The sequence below is a fragment of the Theropithecus gelada genome, chromosome 1 (assembly GCF_003255815.1).
Source record: "Theropithecus gelada isolate Dixy chromosome 1, Tgel_1.0, whole genome shotgun sequence".
Lineage (NCBI taxonomy): Eukaryota > Metazoa > Chordata > Mammalia > Primates > Cercopithecidae > Theropithecus > Theropithecus gelada.
In genome coordinates this window covers 168,384,914-168,407,901 of record NC_037668.1, presented here as the reverse complement: position 1 = coordinate 168,407,901, position 22,988 = coordinate 168,384,914, and the positions used below count along the sequence as shown (strand labels likewise).

The window sequence follows — 22,988 nt, the reverse complement described above, 5'->3', positions numbered from 1 at the left end:
AGCAACTTCCACAAGTCCCTGTCTGTCTCAACAGTTTGAGGAAAAAAAACACCAGAAATATACATGTTCCAAAACAATGAAGAAATTCCCGAATAACTTTATATATATTAGCGAGGATACGTTGAGGAGTGTTTAGCTAAATACGAGGCATATTAAAAATTACTATTTTAACCCAGATATGAGCAATAATAGGAGTTCTATCTACGCCTCCTTCCTTTCCTTCTGCTGACAAAGGATACATTTAACTCTTGATGTTAATATCGTTAAAATGAGATCTAGAGACAGATATAATTAGAGAGCTAGGAAGAGAAATAAGTTAGTAAATCTTAAGAAAAGACTGAGCATACTGATGATAAGAGGATATTTAAATAGAATTTTGAAAAAGATCAAGGATCAATAATCATACATTTAAATATATATATGTGCGCATATACATATGCATAGTTTTACATAAAGAAACCATTAAGGTAAGAACGATGGCTTTGACAGTTAATACTCAAGAAATGTATACTGAGCACTTGTTATAAATAAATAGATATGGAGCACAATGTAAAGATACAGTAGATCCCCTGAACAACTAAGTCGTAATCACAACTCTAATTTCATAGCTAGCATTTTGCTGAGCCAAGCATTTAAATGGTACTCGAAATTTATAGAGGCCAGGGACTGTGGCTCAAGCCTGTAATCCTAGCACTTTGGGAGGCCTGGGTGGCTGAGGCGGGCAGATTGCCTGAGCTCAGGAGTTCGAGACCACCCTGGGGGCAACATGGTGAAACCTCCATCTCTACTAAAATACAGAAAATTGCACATTTTTCTTTCTTAAAATAAAATTCCTTCAGTGAAAATAGTGACTTGTACCTTTTTAATTATTTTTATTGCTATGTTTTGCACTTGTTCAGTAAATTTTTATCAAGAACTCAAAACTATTTCTCAACATCTTATAAAAGTAAGAGCTAGCATTTATCAAACACGATGTGTCTGCAAAGCATTTAAATTTAGTGACTTAATTCTTACAAAAAAAAACAAAAAAAAACAAAAAAAACAAATAAAAACAAAAAAAAAAACCCAGAAACCGAGGCTGGGAGAGGCAGAGCAGGCCTGGTACCCATCTGTTGCCCCTTTCCACTGCACTATCCTGGCTCACTGGTAAATCTCCTATGATTGCTAAATAGAAAAGTCAATGAAAAGATTGATAATAAAATCCACTGAATACAACTTTCAGATCCTTGATTGATGATTTTAAATTACAGAATTACCTGTTTCATAGAAAAGTGCAAGGTGCAAGACTTTCAGGGAAGAGCATGTTAATTTCTCTATTTTAAGTAATATTTATTCCTTTGTCCTTGATACAGAAAATTAAATAAATATTACTTAAAATAGAGAAATTAACATGCTCTTCCCTGAAAGTCTTGCACCTTGCACTGTTTCATTGTTCTAAATAAACATACTCGGTCTCATAATGAAGCTAAATTACCAATGTGGCTGTTTTCCAAGTCAATTTAATTATTAGAAAATACACACACAGATGCATACACACAAACACAAGAAATATATTTACTATTATTTGGGTTTTCATCTTCTTTAAAACGGGCCAAACTTCTTTTTACTTCTCAGCAGATAAAAAAACTTTATTTTAGCACTAGAAATACTTAATACACATATAGAAATAATTGCTTATAGTAACTATATAAAATATTTTCTTGTCTCTTGTGCAGAGGTTTTCAAATTGCTGGTCTCAAACCCCAGCTCTTTGGAGGTGTCTCTAGGGGAGGCAGGAGACTGGTCTGACTGGGCTGCAAGGGACCTTCCCCTGCTTCTTCTGAGCAGATCTACTTTCCAATTGTGTACACTTGACATTTTCCTCATGACATTTTCCTTGAAGGAGTTCTGTTGCTCTTAAAAAGAAAAAAGAAAGGAAAAGAGGGAAAACAAAAAGTCTGAAACTCACTGTGGTAGAATTTCTTGTAATAGCCAGTAGATGGCAAACTTTACTGCAAGGAAACAATTTTGCAGCCTATATAATTTGGTCTGAAAATAGCAATTAAACTCTACATCCAGTAAAATTTACTATCCTGTATGTAAGTCTTCTGTTAAAGCAGGAAACAAAATTCCCTATGGTAATTTCTCTGGGAACTAAATTTCAATTATAATTAAAATAATCCTATAACTTTTTTCTGTGTCCATTTAAGTCTTGCTCTGAAGGTATTATCACTATGAAAATTATTGCATTGCTCACTGGAAGTACATACAATGTGCTAGGTATAATAATGAATATGACATAGTTTTTTCATTAGGATGCAGCCAACTATGTATTTTATTAATGAGTTTGGTTGAGGCAGCACAAAGGTCACAGTGAAAGATTTTTAACTCTGTCCTCAATTATTTATAAATTTAATCGTGCTTTTTTTATTTCCTTGCAGATTCCTTTTGCAATAAAAACAACACCAGGTGCCTCTCAAATTCTTGCCAAAACAATTCTACATGTAAAGGTTTTTCAAAAGACAATGATTGTTCTTGTTCAGGCACAGCCAATAATGTGGACAAAGACTGTGACGATGTGAAAGACCCTTGCTTCTCCAATCCCTGTCAAGGAAGTGCCACTTGTGTGAACACCCCAGGCGAAAGGAGCTTTCTGTGCAAATGTCCTCCTGGGTACAGTGGGACAATCTGTGAAACTACCATTGGTTCCTGTGGCAAGAACTCCTGCCAACATGGAGGTATTTGCCATCAGGACCCTATTTATCCTGTCTGCATCTGCCCTGCTGGATATGCTGGAAGATTCTGTGAGATAGATCACGATGAGTGTGCTTCCAGCCCTTGCCAAAATGGGGCCGTGTGCCAGGATGGAATTGATGGCTACTCCTGCTTCTGTGTCCCAGGATATCAAGGCAGACACTGCGACTTGGAAGTGGATGAATGTGCTTCAGATCCCTGCAAGAACGAGGCTACGTGCCTCAATGAAATAGGAAGATATACTTGTATCTGTCCCCGCGATTATTCTGGTAAGTGTGATCATATCTGAATCGCAGATGGTGTAATTAGCTCTCTCTAAGTGGCAGAAGCAGAGGTGACATTTTATTTTTCATACAATTATTTATGAAAACGGCCAAGTTCTTGACAGGAATCAATCACTAGATAGAAACTTCCTAAACTATTGAAAACCCACTGAATGCACTGAATTCTAAGTGGTTGCCTGCTGTCACTGTTGCTGTTTTAAATGGAGCTCTACATGATTTAAAACTGAGATTCAGTCTAGAATGAGTGGGCTCCAGGAGAAGCTCAAGGGCAGTTCAGGTTTCCTCATCAGTGCATGTTCCTTTCATTCCAGTTCAAGCCTGCTTTCTAATCCCCAAAGCCTGGCACTGCAACCTTCTGGGAATGCAGTCTGGAAGTTAAAGGGTTTCTAGTGCTGACTTGAGTATGATCAACAGATCAGTGATAGCAAAGCTGATGGAGCATGGTATATCAGATAAACCATAATTTTTATTAAGGAAAAAAGCCTGTTCTTGTTTTATGTCTTAGAGCAAACAATTCTACCTCATATCTATCTATTCTTTACAATGTTTCTGTTGATAGAATTTTATTTTAATAATAGAGTGACAAGTTGACAACTCATCATTACCACGTTAATGCTATTCAGCCTCTTCACACTCAGTATTTATCCTCCCTATCCTTTTGAATCACTGTTACTGTTTTAGGTCAGTTCTTCACGATGGCCACATTTCTTGCTTTCCTTTACTCTTTCACTTTTCCATTTACTTGTAAGGGGGTAACTTACCTAGTCTATGCTTTCTCATATGCATTCATTCTAACTTCTGCTCACCACTTTCTTACAGTTCCTGACTCAGATCTCTAAGACACCACTCACATTTTAATACCGTGTTTTCTCTTAGCATTTGCCATTTCTGTACCTTCCTGAGGCTTTCAGCTTTTTAACTTGCCTTCTTCTCCCAATACTTTCACACTTAGTTCTTTATTTTGTCAATCTTTTCCCAAGTGTTAAGCAATATAGCTATTTGGAAAATATTTCTCTTCAAAATTTGCACCAGAACCCTCCAGCATCATTTTGCTTTTAAACATTCTAAAACTATGTATTTTATAAAATAGACTTATTCCTAGCTGCTCTAAAATGAAAATTTTCCCTCTCCCTCCTCTCTTACATACAACCGATCTTCAGAATCTGCTGTTTTGACACTAAGATATGTTCCAAATTGAGCTTATCCATTCTTTTCCTTGGTTTAGGTTCATCTCAACTCTTGTGTGTACCACTACACAACCTCCCAGACGTTCTACTTATAGCTTCTACCTTCTCGAAGTTGTTCTGAACACTGCCTTTGAAATAACTTTTCTGAAATAGACCTATGCCGCAGTTCTGAAAAGCCTTGAGAACTTCACACTACACAGAGAATGATTTTAGCCTCTCCCCGAAAGCCCTTCACAATTTGGGCCCATGACAGTGGCCATGTCTTCACACATTCCACCAAAGCCTTCTACTTCCTCTAATAAATCTTCTTCATTTCTTATACAAGTCATTTCCTTCCCCCTGGAATGTCCTTTCCCACTTCACAATGTCTACTCTGAAGTTCTGCTATACTTTTTAAGACCTAGTTCAAATATCACCTAACACAAGGAGCGTTTCCAGGTTCCTTTCCGCCTAGAATAATAGTTTCACACTGCTGCAGTAATTATATTCATTATGTCTCTACTAGTTGACACCTGTATTAAAGAATCCTCCATAATTCTTTCCTATTTTACAGATATCTATGTTTTTGCCCCCCGCCCCGCCATGTTAGTTTCTAAAGGACAGAGTATTGTTTTATATTTATTCTTTAATTCATCAATACTTTATGAGTTTCTATTAGATGTCAGTGGATTAAGAAGAGGAGCCCTCCGCTGGGCGCGGTGGCTCACGCCTGTAATCCCAGCACTTTGGGAGGCCGAGGCCGGTGGATCACGAGGTCAGGAGACTGAGACCATCCTGGCTAACATGGTGAAATCTGGTCTCTACTAAAAATACAAAAAATTAGCCGGGCGTGGTGGCGGGTGCCTGTAGTCCCAGCTACTCGGGAGGCTGAGGCAGGAGAATGGTGTGAACCCGGGAGGCGGAGCTTGCAGTGAGCTGAGATCCGGCCACTGCACTCCAGCCTGGGCGACAGAGCGAGACTCCGTCTCAAAAAAAAAAAAAAAAAGGTGAGCCCTCTTCCTCCAAGAGCCTGGCCCAGTATTTGTGAGTAATGGTTGTTTAATCAACTGTTACTAAATTGTTCTAAGTTTTAAAATTCTTCCATGTATTTCTGGGCACCCTTCGCCATCCTGAAACTCAGGTAAATGAATATTAAATGAGAATTCATTTTCTGTATTACTTTATGTATACTCTATGATGCTAGAATGCTTATGTCAAATGGAAAATTATTTTATCAAGTGACTTAATTATCAATACTATGCTAAAAGTTATAGGAAATATTTTAAAAGCTTATAAAACTATAGTTGTATGAAAAGCTCCTTGTTTCTTTGCCATACTGAGGTGTCTCTTTTCTTTGGTGAGAGTTATGGCAGGTGAATTTCAATTTTTTAAAAATTTTTGAATAAAAATAAGAAATTTTGTAGGGCTGGCTTGGAATTGCTTTGTTTACAATGGTCACATTTAAAAAATCAATACAGTTCATTAAGATAGTGCCTTCCATTCTCTGCTTCTATCTCAATATTGTGAATGGTAATTAAAAGGAATAGATATAAATCAAATTAATGTTTCATTCATTTAAACTATAGTATTGTGTAATAGTCTTATATTTATAAAAAGCACACCTTGAAAAACTATATTTTACAATGTGTGTTTTTTAAATATCTTAATTAAATTGGATTTTAATGAATCCTTTCAGTGGTCTAAATTTAGGCATAAAAGATGGAAAGGGTAGCCAGGTGTGATGGCTTACGCCTGTAATCCCAGCACTTTCGGAGGCTGAGGAGGGTAGATCATGAGGTCAGGAGATGGATACCATCCTGGCCAACATGGTGAAACCACATCTCTACTAAAAATACAAAAATTAGCTGGACGTAGTGGCGCGAGCCTGTAGTCCCAGCTACTCGGGAGGCTGAGGCAGGAGAATCGCTTGAACTGGGGAGGCAGAGGTTGCAGTGAGCCGAGATTGTGCCATTGCACTCCAGCCTGATTGACAGGGTGAGACCCCGTCTCTAAAACAAAACAAAACAAAACAAAAAAACAGATAGAAAGAATATATTCTAAATGTGAAATGTGGGAAATGTAGTAAAATTCCATCGTAAAGCACTTAACTTTACAGTGAATTCATTTATGCTGTGGGTTGTATCACATCCCTGCAGGGTTCAATGGGAATGAGTCCCCTTTTCTCACTCAAACACTTAGGTTCACAATGAGGATGCTTTCCTTGTCAATCCCTGACACAATAGTGTTGTTCCCTATTTGGCTATATTCTTCCCTTGTTTTCTACGAAATCAGGTACATGGTATTATTTCAGCTTTTCAAGTGACATATGTAAAACTTTCTTGCAAACAGAATTTAAACGAGAGACTCATAAGGCAGATAAAAATTGGGTCTATTATTAGCTGGTTAGGCTTGTTCAGGTAAAAAAAAAAAAAAAATGCAGTAATAGGCTTGCTCACCAATCTCCTACACAAGTAGAATGGCCTGTGTTCTGGTAGCTTCTGGTAGTAGTTCTGGTAGTTCTGGTAGTAGTCAGTGTTTCTCAGCCCTGACTACTCATTAGCAAATTACCCAGGGAGATCTGAAACAGAGGTGTGCGTACTCCACTTTCAGAGGGTCAAATTTAATTGATGAGTCTAATGTATAGCTAGGGCTGGCTGCCAAATATTAAGTTCATGTGAACTTTATTTGGAAACTTTTCTTGCAGTATACTATCATTTAGACACACAGGGAGGTGTGTTTATTTCACTGCTATCCCATGACCACCAGTGTTTGTGGCAGCTCAGGCTAACTAATGAGAACCCCAAAGAAGGTCTGTAGAACCAAGGGAAAAGCTAAAGTTGAGAAGGAAAGAAAAAAGACCACCAGCAATCAGCATGGATGTGCTGGAGTGCTCTGCCTCCACTTAGACCTCCTGATGAATCCTAGAAACTGTATTACAATGACCTAGCTGCTGTGCACTACATCCAAATTTAGAGTGATCATAAAGAACTCCTCTCAGAGAAAAAAACCTGCATTCCTCTGAGCAGCAAAGTAAGAAAAGGTAATAAATTGTAAAAGGCAGAGAGGTAGAAGGGGAAAAAGAGCTGTAGCACGTAGAGAGGGTTCACACTGCGTGAATTCTCCTCTGTGCACTCCATTATGCTTCATGGGCAGTGATTCATGAACTACAGAAATGGGCTCAGAGAGAGCCACTGAAGATGCTGGTGAGAATCTGCTGTGCATAAGCAAAAACTCCAATTGAAGCTGAAAGTAAGTGGATGAAAACTTTTTTAATGAAAAGAATATTAACTCTAAGCATGTGACTACTTTTAGTTCAAGTTTATGCAATGAATCATTTCATAATTGAGGCCTTCTTTAAAACTAGCCAGATTGATTAACATACATTTTTCTCGTTCAGATGCCTGCAGTATGAGAAAAATAGGGCTGTAAGAGGGCAGAGAAAGGCCAGTTCAATGTATGTTGAAGCAAATCAATGTAGAAAAATATCTTACTTCCTCTATTATAAAATAGATCTTTGGTATAAAAGTAATCTTTTGGGAAGTAAGAAAATGCCCTATATTTAATGTACTTTTCAATTATATGATGAATTTTCTTGAGAAATAAAAATGTACAAAAATTCATTATATAGTCAAGGAAGTGTATTTGTACTTACAGAGTAGTTAGAAGACTAGTTAGTTCATGGAGACTAGTTAGGAGGCCGTTGTGATAACCCAGGTACATGATTTTAGGACCTGGCCTGGGAGAGTGGCCATGGGCATGAAAGGAAAGAGAAGGTATAATGTCTCTAGAAATAAAACTCACTTAACATTTATTAAGGTCAGAGTATTTTCAAACTTATGTTATTCAAGGAAAACTTGAAATCTCTAATATGAAAACAAATGCATTAAAAGTTTAACTGACATTGTCAACCTAATAAGCTTACAATGTACCTCAATGGGTCTCAAGTGTTGGCATGCATCAGACTCACCTATACAGCTTATCATTAAAATACAGTTTTCAATTCAACAGATCTGAGATGGGAGTCCAAGAATATGCATCTAAAACAAGTTCCCATGTGATGCCGATGCTGTTAGTTTGGGGACTACACTTTGAGAACCACTGACATAGACAATTATGTGGATTTCCATGTGACATCCTTGACTGTTATTTCACAAAGTCCATGAGGCAAGGAAACACAAATCAATAAAAGCAGGGTTTTATATAAAGCACTTATTGCTAGTAACAGTTCTATGTACTTGATGATATGATTTGAGTGATTGCCTCCTCCAAAACTCATGTGTTGGAGATGTAATCACCAATGCAATAGTATTGGGAGGTGGGAACTAAGAGGAGGTATTAAGGCCGTGAGGATGGAGCCTTCAGGAATGAATTAATGCCATAATAAAAAGGGCTTTTGGGAGTGGGTTCACCCCCTTCCACTCTTCTGCCATGTGAGGAACAATGTTCCTATCCTCTGGAGGATGCAGCCTTCAAGGCACCATCTTGGATGTGGGACTTTACCAGACACCAAACCTACTGGCACCTTGCTCTTGAATTTTTAAACATCCAGAGATGTGAGAAATAAATTTCTGTTCTTCATAAATTACCCAATCCTATATATTCTGTTATAGCAACACCAGATGGACTATAAGACACATGATATGGATTTTTAAAATATTTGTTGAAGTCATTAGGTCATTACTTTATTCAACACATATATATTGAGTACCTCAATGAATTGGGCATTGTTCTATGTTCTGAAAATGAAAGAGTAAAGAGAAGTGATGACATAGTTTCTTACATTCTGGAAGGAAGAGATAGATGTCTATAAAGTAAGTAATCAATATAGTGTATATAGTAGGTTAGAGGGTAATAACTGCATGGAGAAAAGTAAAACAAAATAATAGTATTAGGGATTAACTTTAGGTAGAATGATCAAGAAAGTCTTCACTGAGAAGGTGACATGTGAATAAAGCTCTAAAGAGGAGAGGATGGGAACCAAGGAAATGTCTTGTGGAATAGCATTCTAGGCAGAGGAACAGCAGATGCAAAGGCCCTGAGGTAAAGAGTCCTTGCAATGTTTGAGGAACAGCAATAAAGTTAGTGTGACTGGAGTGAAGGACGAAGGAGGAGATAGGTCAGAGCGATAATGAGTTCAGACTGTTTGGGACCTTGTAGGCCATTGTAAGGACTTGGACTTTTATTCTAAGTGAGATGGGAGATTATTAGAGAGTTCTGAGCAGAGAACTGGAATGATTTGACTTACATTTTAACAAGGTCACTCTGATCATTATGTTGAAGATACACTGAAAGGGGCGATATGGGGGAATTCAAGTGTCTAAGGGAGGTTAATACAATAGTCCAAGAAAATCCACTCTTTGGGGGAGGGAACAGTGAAAGGGACCTATCAAGTTTTTTTATTTATTTTTGTTTTATTTATTTATTTATTTATTTTTGAGATGGAGTCTCTCTGTGTTGCTCAGGCTGGAGTGCAGTGGCGAAATCTCGGTTCACTGCAACCTCCTCCTCCCAGGTTCAAGCAGTTCTCCTGCCTCAGCCTCCTTAGCAGCTGGAGGTTGCTAAGGTTGCTCCTTACAGGAGCATGCCACCACGCCCGGCTAATTCTTTGCATTTTTAGTAGAGATGGCATTTCACCGTGTTAGCCAGGGTAGCCTGGATCTCCTGAGCCTGCCTCGGCCTCCCAAAGTGGTGGGATTATAGGTTTGAGCCATGGCACCCGGCCCCTATCAAGTTTTAACAGTAACTTTCTCCCCTCCCTGTTCCACCCTTAAAATTTAAGAAGGAAATTGGCCGGGCGCAGTGGCTCAAGCCTGTAATCCCAGCACTTTGGGAGGCCGAGACGGGTGGATCACGAGGTCAGGAGATCGAGACCATCCTGGCTAACAAGGTGAAACCCCGTCTCTACTAAGAAATACAAAAAACTAGCCGGGCTAGGTGGCGGGCGCCTGTAGTCCCAGCTACTCCGGAGGCTGAGGCCGGAGAATGGCGTGAACCCGGGAGGCGGAGCTTGCAGTGAGCTGAGATCCGGCCACTGCCCTCCAGCCTGGGCGACAGAGCGAGACTCCGTCTCAAAAAAAAAAAAAAAAAAAAAAAAAAAAAATTTAAGAAGGAAATTAACAAAGAAGGATCATAGATCATGCAAACAAAATGAAAGCATGCCTTTCTCTTTCTGCCCTCTATTGCCCTCTGATGGCAATGTCTAGATTATTCAGAACTAATCTGTCCTTTAAAATATCCTAGCAGGAATGCTATAAGTCTTTCTTAGTAGCTTCTATCAACCATATTGCCGTGCAGTGTCTTTCATGTGCACAGCTGAAACGTATTTTGCCTCCCTGGGTTACATGATGGTTACTCGTTTAAAGTGTCCTATCAGCACTTCTTTTACTTTTAATAATATTTCACGTTCCTCTTGGGCCTTCTCCAATGGTCCTCATCCATGCTGAGGCATCAGTCTAAGAGGTATGATGTAACTAACTGACACTGCCATTACAGTGGCACATACCAAAGACAAAATTCGATTTTCAGTCATTGTGGAGATTTGAATCTGAGCTTGGTGTTGTATCTTTTCTAAGTACATTTTGATCAACTAAATCACTTTGAAGGCATCTATGGCAAATAATATAGATAATTTAATGGTCATGGGAAATAATTTGAGGAAAATAAAATATATGTTATTAAATATAAGGTTATTTCATGAGAAATAATGTTACTATTATATCAAAGAAAAATGGTTGTTTTAAATATGCTCTTAATTATGAAATTGATAACGTTTTATGGTGTCTTATAAAGAAATTAAACACTCGTTCAGGCTTTTGCTCAGAACTACAGTCATTTAAAGTAGTTTTTATGAAGAAATGAAGTTTCCAGGTTTTGACAAATGTTTGTTAAATGAGTGCACAAAATTACAAATATTCACTCAGCAAATATTTATATTTACAATGCACTTTGTAAATATGCTGGACTTTGGAGACATGAAAGTGACTAAGATAAAATTTGTTCCTGACAAAATGCTCACAGATTATTCTAGGATCAGAAATGTAAACAACAATTACCATCTGTCTATAAACATCATGCTGAGGAAGCACAAAGAAAGAAGCTGGTAATGTTGGTTGGAGTCAGGAAATGTTCCTAGAAAAAAAATGGCCTATGAATAGAGTGAAAATGCATCCCTTTCAGAATGTAAAACTGACACTTGTATCCTCAGACTACATTTGCTATTATTATTTGAATAATAATATGTTGAATATCAAGGGACAAGGACTGCAGAGATATTTTGGAAAGGGGTTGCTATGATCTGAAAAGTTTGGTCTTTCCAAAATTTATATGTTGAAATGCTGTCCAAGGCAATAGTATGAAAAGGTGAGGCTTTGGGAGGTAATTAGATCATAGCGGGGAAGCTCTCATGAATAGGTTATGTGCCCTTATAAAAGAGGCCCAAGAGAGATCCTTCACCCTTTCTACCATGCAAGGACATAGAAAGAAGTTATCGTCTATGAGCCAGAAAAACAGCTTTCTCTCTGACATGCGACTGCGATTTCTCCTAGTGCCTACCTAGTTATCAGCAGGGTGTGTGCAGGTCCGAATGCAAAGAGGATGAGCTGAAAAATATATAGTAATATAAAGAACGGATGTGGTGGAAAGACAAATTTGGAAGCAGAAGACAGGGATTCCAAGCTCAGCCTAGATGTTCTCTAGTGGTTTGGTACTGATAAATAACAATTATTATGAGCTTCCATTTCCTTGTTCAAACATTGGCATGGTAATACAACCTAACTCTTAGTGTCATGGTGAGAATGAAATGGATTTAGCAAAAGTTTTTCCATAAACTATTTAGGCTCTGAGAGTTAATTGCCAATATTTCTGTCTCTTAAAACGTTGCTACTGATGAATACCTATGGTATCTAAACAATGTTTGCCTTTGTTTTTTAGAGGTATCATTTTCTTATACTCGAATTGCTTTCAAGTAATCTTATACTTGGTTACTTAAAAGTATTATTTTTTGAATATTGTTAGAACTCAACTCGGGAATAGATTAACTGAAGGTCAAAATCTCTCTGCCACCCTTATAAATTTAAAGTGTAATATTTTAATATGCCTAGGCAAGAATTCAACTTCTAAAATGACCATATCATAAAATAAAGAACTAAGAAGTTACTACTATTTTAACAATTTTATATATTTAGGAATAATAATTATCCTAATGAAGAGAAACATAAGAAAGTAATTTGCTATGATTAAAACATTATAATTATGGAAGTATGAAAATATGTAATATTTAATATTGATGTATTTAACATAAAATGAAAATACTATAATTTTTCTATAATCTTTCAAAAAACTTATAAAATTAAAGCATCAACCACTCATAAAAGTAGTGTATTTTTCAAACATACCATCTTGGAGACTCTGAAATGGGTTACTCCAACTTTTTAAATTTGATATATATTTGATATATACTTTTTTACTTTCATAATTCTTTTAAAAAGTATGTGTGTGTATATATGTATAAAATATAGAATGTGTATGGGGAAAGTCATTCCTATTAACTTGGGAAAATAATATTTTACTATCTTATGGTAAATTTTATGACATTTATGATGGAAGTAAAGTGGGAGAACTGGCATACAGATGCATTTAGAGAAAAATGGCTGGAGAATGGGAATGAAGAATGAGCTCACAGAATAGAAGAAACTGTTCTCCAAACAGACAACTGTAATCATTAGATACAAGGAAGTAGGAGAATTTCCTCCCATTGCTCCACTCCTAGGGCTGATGAAGAGAAGACATTCTTTCTTTCTCTTCCTAGAATTAGTTTCAGCCTCCATGATATTCTGGGAAGCTGGTTTTGAAACAGTGTCAAGAACATTCTTAAACTTTCATTGATGGTAAAAGGGTACCAAAGAGGAGGACACAATATGACAAGGATTAAGAAAACCTGAAAAAAAAGGTATGTTTAATATGGAAACCACAGGTTTTTCCAATTTTGTCTAGCAGTAAAGCAAAACTTGTAGAAACAAAAAGGATTATAATAGTCATAATAACAAAATAATAAAATATAATAAAATAGTTAAATAAAATAATGACAAAGTATTAATAACATTTATTAAGATAAATTTTCTGTATCACAAGATTTAATACATCCTCAGTCTTACTTACATTTCAGATATCATTAAAAATGAAAAAACTATTTGGCTAAGTTATAACATGAAGCTAAGACACTGCTGATTGTAAAGTGCATCTCGGTTCTAGAGATGTTAAAAATGTGAGGGAGGAAAAAAAGGAGTCTTAGAATTGACAAAATTCGGCAGTCCTTCAGAGATAGAATCCTGGGCTTGTAAAATCTGCTTTAAGTGAGTGATTCAGAAAGGGAATTTTGTTATTTTTGGTGTCCTTAGGAAAGGTATGTCTAAATTCACAAGCCAGAAATCTCATTGGCTAAAACTCCAAAGATGTTCCCACTGAAAATAATAATTATCTACCTTTAATTTCTTCTAACATCTTGCTAAACATTGTTATGCTTATTTAATGTTATTAATCAGAGCAGGAAGTCATCTAGCCTCTCCCTATTGCTTTAGGATGTTAAACAGATTATGACTATAATATCTAGGACGAGAACTTACTGTAAATCTATCATGGTAATGAAAACCGAATGCTACAGTTCCACATTGCTCTGATACTTGTGTCACCGACTTGCACTGATAATTGTTGTACTTGATATACATAAAAAGCCCAAAAATAGCATGCATAATTCTCATTCAAAAGAAAAATATGGTGCATAGACACCTGTTAGGCATCAAATACATTGAATGGAATCTGAAATTTAAGATGATAGTCTGAAGACAGACTACAATTATTTCCAAAGCGTGAACTCTGCAGATAATGAGAAAGGCATTCAGAATGGCTTATCAACGACTTGCTGTTTGCATGGTGTGCTCCCTGCCCACTGTAAAGAATGATGAGGACAGCGTCAGAGTCAAGACCTGTTCCATCCTGATAAAATATAATGTGCATTATCTTGTGGCACAGAATGTTAACAAGGATCTCTGAATGCCGAAAGATGCCAATTGGAGTGCAAAGTCTCTAAATACTGATCAGAAGTTTGGGGCACAATCATTCCGAAACCATAATATGTTTTAAACATTTGCCAAAGACACAAATTTGACTTTTGGACTTTTGATTTATGGCCCAGGCTTGTAGAAGCACTGAGAAGCTCTGTATTGGCATACAGTTTGCCTTCCTGTAGAGGTGGTTGATTATTCCATAGCTGTGACTTGATTACTCATGCATTCAACATTTATTGAGCATTTTTTTATATTCAAGAATATGTGCTAAATGCCACAGATACTGGTGTTAAAGGTCAAAGACCCTGACCTCAAGGAGCTCACAATTTTGTAGATAAAATAGAAAAATAAGCAATTGAGGACAATATATATAGACATTTATATTAAGGGGACTTTTGAGAGCACAGTGGAGCAGCATTAGAGGCAAATATAAGTAAGTATAGTTTCCAGAATCATGGGATACACGAACTGGATATTTGGGAAGTAATTGGAGCTAGCCTGGGGAAGGAGGGAGTAAGGAGTGGGGCCTACAATTAAGGAAAACCCCTATATGCAGCCTAGGGTGTTGAGATACAGTGGAGCTGTGAGCACACTGCAGTGGGTAGCACCAGTAGCATCTACATCTTTTAGAAGCTTCTACTGCATTACAAGGCAATTGTGCTTTACTTCAGAGACTGGCAGATAGAGAGAGGGTGATGTCAAAAATTTAAGCAGACAATGGTACAATCATACTTGTACTTTATAGTGATCACATTTCTATAGAAATCTAGAGAGTGAGTACGAAAAGAGAAGTTAGTAGTAGTATGAGCAGATGAGACATGATGAGGGTTGACTTAAGGCCACAGCCATAAGGATGGCACCTTAGATCCATTTCTAAGAGAGAAATGATGAGATTTGATGACTAATTAAGATATGGGGAATAGTAGCAAATAAGATGGTAACTCCTAGAACTATGGCTTGGGTGACCTGGATGATAATACCATTCACTGAGAGGAGAGTTTTGGCAGGGATGGGGGTGGAGCAGATCAGCATGAGTGGGGAGAGGAAGGTTATCATTATTTGGAATTGGGGAATGATGACTGTATTGTCCATTTTTCACTCTGCTAATCAAGACATACCCAAGATTGGGTGATTTATACAGGAAAATGATTTAGTTAACTCACAGTTCCACATGGCTTGGGAGGTCTCACAATCATGGCAGGAGGTAAGGAGGAGCAAGTCCTGTCTTACATGGATGGCAGCAGGCAAAGAGAGAGCTTGTGTAGGGCAACTCTCCCTTACAAAACCATCAGATCTTGTGAGACTTATTCACTATCACAAGAACAACAAAGGAAAGACCCGCCCCCATGATTCAATTACCTCTCACCAGGCCCCTGCCACAATACCTGGGAATTCAAGATGAAATTTGGGTGGGGACACAGCCAACATATCAATGCCTGTGAGATAACTGAAGAAGACATTCTACAGACAGTATCAGAAGGATGATCTGGGCCAGACACAGTGGCTCATGCCTGTAATCCCAGCACTTTGGGAGGCTGAGGCAGGTGGATCACTTGAGGTCAGGAGTTTGAGACCAGCCTGACCAACATGGTGAAACCCCGTCTCTACTAAAAATACAAAAATTAGCTGAGCATGGTGGCATGTGCCTGTAGTCCCATTTACCTGGAAGGCTGAGGCATGAGAATTGCTTGAACCTGGGAGGCAGAGGTTGCAGTGAACCAAGATAGCACCACTGGTGACAAAGTGAGACAAATGAGAATCCGTCTCAGAAAAAAAAACAAACAAACAACAACAACAACAACAAAAACAAAAGAAGGGTGATCTGGTCTGGAGGTACAGATTGCTAATGTATACCTACATTCGCTTATGTGAAATGTCACAGGGCAAAATCTTTCTGACTTCTGTTAGAGTGATCACCTGTTTCTCTACCTATAGTCTCTTCTCAACTACAAATAGATAAACCGAACATTTTTATCTTTCCCAATGCACCTTTAATCCCATGGCTTTTGCTGAAACTTGGCATTTATTCTATGAAACCACTTTCCACACAATCCTCTTTAAAGAGTTCTTATCTCCATGATTCTCAAGGACAAGAAGGAAGGCTGGCTTTCTTGCTGAAACCACTGTTCCTATGAGTCCACTGGTGGGACAGTTAACTTAAGTTTTAAAAGGATGCCTTCATTGGGTGGACAAGGGGGAAAAAGCATTGCAGAGAGAGATCAGTGTGTACAAAAACTTGGAGTGGTAGAGGTATATGGTAGGTTTGAGGAAAAGCAAAGAGTCTGGTATGACATATGACTAGCACTTAGAGTGATGGCAGAATTTTAATAGGAAATAAAACAAATATTAAAAAGGTTAAAATAAGTTTTCACTTTACTCAAATGCAGTTAGAAGCCATTATGGAATTGTATGGACCATGCTTTTGGAATTTCGTGAGCTTCTTATTCTCAATCACCTTCATCTTTAATCCACTGCAGTCATACATTGATCCAATTTCAAGTTAGACTCTAGCGTCATTCAAACCTGCTTTACAACCAAAATTATCACCACATCCTGAGGCTTCTCATTTCCTTGCTTCTATTGAACTTTTGGCAGGACCTCTGTCACCTGGTCTCTCCATGCCCATACGCTGTCACTCCTTCTCTATCTTGACATCTCCCCAACAATCACAGACTTCATGAGAAGCATCTCAGGGATGTGTCTGTCATTGCTCTCTAAACCTTCTAGTTTTTGACCTTCAACTTTCCAGTACTGGAAAGCCCCATTTTCTACCTTCTTCTCCTCTCGCTGTAAGGCTATTAATCCACTTCAAATATTTATTACCTAATTTTAACTATTTACTATAGCTCTGTGGCTTTTTCTACTTTAATTGTTGATCTTTTTTAATGGCATTTGACATGCTGGCTGCCCCAAATTTTTCCAGTCTCTATAGTTTATACTCCCAGTAATGTCATTTATATTTATTGATAAGTGAGTTTATGGTTATTCTAAATTCTCTTTTAGAGTTGTCCTTGCTTCCTGTCACTTTTCATACATTTTTTATTCTACCTACCCTGAAGAATTAAAGATGGAATGCAGGAAATGACAAACACGCTATAGTAATACCTACCATTGATGTAGCATTTACTGTATCCAGCCTCGTTGTTAGTAGTGACAGAGCAGAGCTCAGTCGTGGATGGTCTATCTAAAAAATGTATGTTCTTTCCACTTTTCCAGGACCTTGGTTATGCCAAGTAAAACAGCCATGGAAAATCTCATTCACAGACTGCATAAGAAATAGCTAAGCCTTAAAGAGCAAACCATTTACCTGGAAACAAGTGCTATTGCAAAAGTTTCCATTTTTATGGACATAAATTTAATGTTTAAGTTTTTTATTTTTCAAAAAACAATCAAATTTAATATGCTGGCTTCTCTTTTAAGTTGGGTATTTGTTGAATCTCGTAACAGTTGTAAATAATAGATGGTGTTAGAATATCCTGCTGCATTTTCTGTCAAGAAAAATGGGTACAAATCAAACTACTACTAACTTCTAAGCTATTTGAAAATCTTTTAATATAATTTTAATATATAATTTATTATTTGGGATTAGAAACACAGAAACAAAGATGGGTAAGTATGGATATTCCTCCTTTTGTGTCTTTTAAAACCTGTATGCAAATGTGATTATTGTATATCAAATACTGTTTTGACATTTAATAAAATAGGTTGTTATTTAAATACTGCTACAACCGGTAAAAATCATAAACTTATTTTGTTTAGCAAATAATACTTACCTACTAATTTTGGGAGGATAAGTACAGTTTGTTTTAATATAACATTACCTTAAAATGAAGTGTTAACAGCTTCTAATGATGCCATTAATTACATTAAGTCACCAATTTTTGTATTTAAAGGCAGTATTTTACAAAAAGAAAAATTAAGATAAAAATGTCTATGCAAAATGAGCACTTAGATCAATAGTTGCACATTATATTAGTACAATAGATTTTTTTTGCCGAAAAAAGTGTTTTTTCTCTAGCAAATAGTATGTATCAGGTACTGTTATAAGTACTTTTGAACACATTTAATTATACTAAGAGTCTTATGAGATAATTACCACTATTGTCTTTTTAACGTGAGGAAGCTGAAACATGGAAAGGCTGAGAAACTTGCCCAAGGTTATACAGCTAATAAGTGGCTGTGCCAGGATCCCGACCCAACTGTCTGGCTTTGGAGTCTGAGCTCTTACCCACTGTTCTCTCTGCTGCTTTACTAAATTAAGTGTTTAAAAATAATAGAAAAACATCGACCAGCCACTTTTAGGCTTCCAACAGAAGTGCAGTTAACAATAAACTTTGTTCTAAAAATGACTTATTTGTTTTCACTGACTAAACACCACAAGCTGTTGTATGCAATAATTCTTTGTAACAGCTGCTCTGCCTTGTGCAACTTCCCACAAGCACACCAAAAGTTAATATCAATTATAATTAAGGGGGAAATTATTTTGGGTAACAGAACATTTGACAAGTGCTCTGGTAAACAAAGCATTGTCAAATTGCTGAATTGTGAACACTTTGCTAAAACTTTTTCTGTTTTTTCTGTGCTGACTTTTTAAAAAGGTATAAACTGTGAATTGGAAATTGATGAATGTTGGTCCCAGCCTTGTTTAAATGGTGCAACTTGTCAGGATGCTCTGGGGGCCTATTTCTGCGACTGTGCCCCTGGATTCCTAGGGGATCATTGTGAACTCAACATTGATGAGTGTGCCAGTCAACCGTGTCTCCATGGAGGGCTGTGTGTGGATGGAGAAAACAGGTACATTTTCTCTGGCGTTGGGTGATTGCCTTAGAACTCCCTGACCAAGAACTATTTTACCACTCTGGTGAATTTAGAGCTCTCACATTCTCGGCTTAAAATTTGGGGGGTAACTTTATACTTTAACTAATGAAAACATTCAGATTTCACTAAAAAGGGTATTCTTGGAGACCATCTGTCTCAAGAGGGAAGATTTTACAAGTAATTCTTGTAATAGTTTAGAACTGCTTATCCTATGGAAAATTGCCAATTTTTCAATTGCATGAAATAAACCTGTTGTAGATAGGAAAGGTGCAAAAACAAAACTATAGATTATTATATATATGTATATAAGGTTGTATCTGTATGTCAAGGATATAAATCAGATGACAACAATAAATCCTTTAAAAATGTTATACAAACCATGACCATGTTGGAAAGGGCAGTGATATCTAATTACTTATATCTTGAATTAATTTCCACGTGTTCAGGGAATTGGGTGAATATTTTTGAAAAAGCATAATGGTGAGAAATAGCCATGTGATTCTGCTTCAAACTGAAGTCTATCATTGGCTTTCAGGCAAAATAGAACAGCAATAAATTACCTCTCAATATGATGAATATAATAAATGTGTGTAACAGTAATTGCGCTCATATAAAACATTTTTAAAAGAACTTTCTAATACTTATTTAAGCCACAACACTGAAAAACTTTCTAACACTTGTTTAAGCCATGATACTGAGTTATCAAATGCATAACAATTTTTTAAAAGATTAGCACTTAAAATTATCTTGTTTGATCCTTCAACAGCTCAGTGGAAGGCAAGATGAGTATTAATGTTTCCATATTACAATAAGGAATCTAAAGTTTAGGGAAATGAGAAGACGCCCACAAGTTCACAGAATTAATTCTTTGCAAAAGGAGGACCAGAATCCAGTTTTTCTTTATTTAGTAAATAAGACATGATTTATCCCAAATCTAATTTCAAAGTGAATCAGAGTTAAAAGAAGAGCAATAAAAGGCACATATGCTTCAAAAATTTGCAACAAAATAATCAAAATAATAGACTTTTTTTTTTCTTGCTCTGTCACCCAGGCTGAAGTGCAGTGGTGTGATCTTGGTTCACTGCAACCTCTGCCTCCCGGTTCAAGCAATTCTCCTGCCTCAGCCTCCCGAGTAGCTGGTATTCCATATGCCCGCCACCATGCCTGGCTAATTTTTGTACTTTTAGTAGAGATGGGGTTTCACCATGTTGGCGAGACTGGTCTCGAACTCCTGACCACAGGTGATCCACCCACCTCGGCCTCCCAAAGTGTTGGGATTACAGGCTTGAGTCACCGTGCCTGGCCCTCAAATTTTAAATAGAACAATGTGGTTGTATATTCTTTTTAAAATATAAAATATAACTTTTAATTACATTCCATGTCTTGTCTTTGACTTTTAGTTGTACCCCAATAATGCTCTAGGGGCGTAAATCTACATTCCTGGAGACAGGTAACTGGCCAACACAGAGACAGACAGGTCACAATGGAAATTTCCACACAAGACTTCCAGAGGAAAAGGAGGCTCACCCCTCCCTACTCCACTGTTTCCAGAAAGCATCAGGACAGAAATGACACAACATTTTGATTCCTTTGGAAATGTAAACAAAACAAGGCTAAAACTTTGCTATCTTTTATTCCCTCTCTTGAATATGCCATGAATAGTTTCCCTATTGTGCCATTATCTCTTATTGCCTAAATTTTGAGATGATAGTCATAAGATCGATCCAATACAACCTGACTTTGTTTTCCCACAAAAATTTAAAATGTTTGCTATGAGGTATACGGGGGGTGGGGGGGGGAAAGAACTTCTTGAAGACCAAAGGAATTATGCAAATGGAGCTTCTAATTCCATGAACTGAGGTCCATTAGTCAGCCAGCCAAGCCCTTTGACCACAGGGTTCTTGTTACTAATGTTTTACCTATACTAGATTTTTAGTAGGTATTTTTAATTGAACAAATGGAATAGTAAATAGATTTCAAACAACACATATGAAGATTATAGTCACTTATAATATTTGGTTGGTGATAAAAACACACACAGCCATAGCGAAGAGGACTCTATGTGCCTTATAAATTCATAGATATTCTTTTCCCAAGATCCTCATTTTGCCTAAGCTGAGTGTGCAGATCCATTTTTTCTAATACTAAATCCTTGAGGAGACCCTCACCTAAATTAACATCTCCTCTTAATAAAATCAACAACTTTCTTCATTAGATGTGTATTTTGGGGCTATTTGATAATTCCAGTGAATCCGTGAATAATTAGAAATAGTAAGGTTTAAATATTCTTGCAATCTAAAAATAAGAGAACATCATAAGTCACAATTCATTTAATGAAGGCTTTTCCTGAGTTTTTCATAATTTATGTTTTCATTTTTCATATGAGACCTTATTAATGGGCTCTCTGTATAACAGAGTGCCATGATGGTATAAGTCATTCTCTACTACCTTAAAACATGTTAACAATTTTATTAAGTGCTATTTAGTAGCAACATATTTAGTACCTTCAGATACATGGGATTCTTTATATTTAGTACCTTCAGATATGTGTCTATTCTTTATGCACATACATAATTGTCACAATAACCTTGTAACATAGGTACTATATTCAGTTTATGAATGAGAAACTGAATAGTCATGATTTGCATGAAGCTGTACTTTTAAAAAATTAGCATGAAGCTAGATTTTTTAAAAGATAATAAGACATTAATAAGTAAATAATCATGCATTCAGTCCTGTATAGATAATTCCCCAGAGTTTTTGAGGTAGTAAGACTATGCCATGGGTCTTGGGTTGATGGACAGATGAAGAAACAGTATAAAGATATCTTATCTCAATATGACCAAGAGTTGACATGAAAATTTCATTACTTTCCAGATATAGCTGTAACTGCACGGGTAGTGGATTCACAGGGACACACTGTGAAACCCTGATGCCTCTTTGTTGGTCAAAACCTTGTCATAATAATGCTACATGTGAGGACAGTGTTGACAATTACACTTGTCACTGCTGGCCTGGTAAGTGACAAAATACCTTCCACCAATTATTTTTCATTTGTTTAGAATAGAAACATATCGCTTATAGCAAATGAAACGAAAAATTACTTTCGTTAAATGTTTTAAGTCAATTATTTCTTCTAGCTATTATTGTTTAATTTAGTTTTATTCTTCAGTGCTCAAACATATTTACCACTATACTAAATATTGTCTAAAGTAGGTTACCAAGTTGCCCAATGATCATAACCCTCTAGGGGAACAGAGGGGAAGAAAATCAATGAAAAGATGAAATTCAGCATGATCTTCATGGATAAAAATTCACTGGAAGATGCTGTCTTTTTTTCCAAGATATTCTTTTATATGGCAGGAATATATAGAAACCAATGAAATAATGTTAAACTATTAGGAACTTTTACTCTCTTAGGCATTTGTAATGTAACCAGTTATATTTGTTAATACAATAAAAAGTTAATTATCTATAAACCATAACTAAAGTTCACATATAGAGGATAATTAGACTTGAGTGTAGAGATGATAAAAGAATCAATAGAAAACAGTACGTAACATTTGTGTTACATTACAGGCCACAGGCAAATATTGATGCTTATTTTGGGAAACAAACTGCCTGACATACAGCTTTGCATTACATAACAACATTTTGGTCAATGATGGACTGCATATACAACCGTGGTCCTGTAAGATTACAATGGAGCTGAACAAGTCCTACTACCGAGTGATGTCATGGCTGTCGTAACATTGTAGCATCACTCACTATCCATGGGATTGTGGCGGTCCCTCAGGAAGTATTCCGAAAGAAGGCACTGTTATCATAGGAGATGACAGCTCCATGTGTGTTATTGCTGCTGAAGATATTTCAGTGGGACAAGATGTGGAGGTGGAAGACAGTGATATTGATGATCCTGACTCCAT

General features: G+C 36.8%; 1 protein-coding gene across 1 annotated transcript in view; it reads left to right on the top strand.

Moving 5' to 3' along the window:
* The window catches only part of CRB1 (crumbs 1, cell polarity complex component), a 150,788-nt gene that overhangs the window by 40,371 nt on the left and 87,429 nt on the right, over positions 1–22,988 (top strand). Inside the window, exons 2-4 of the mRNA XM_025397744.1 lie at positions 2,421–3,002; positions 18,843–19,038; positions 21,940–22,079. Of these exons, the coding sequence (XP_025253529.1) occupies positions 2,421–3,002; positions 18,843–19,038; positions 21,940–22,079 (918 nt within the window). The remainder of the gene's footprint in view (positions 1–2,420; positions 3,003–18,842; positions 19,039–21,939; positions 22,080–22,988) is intronic.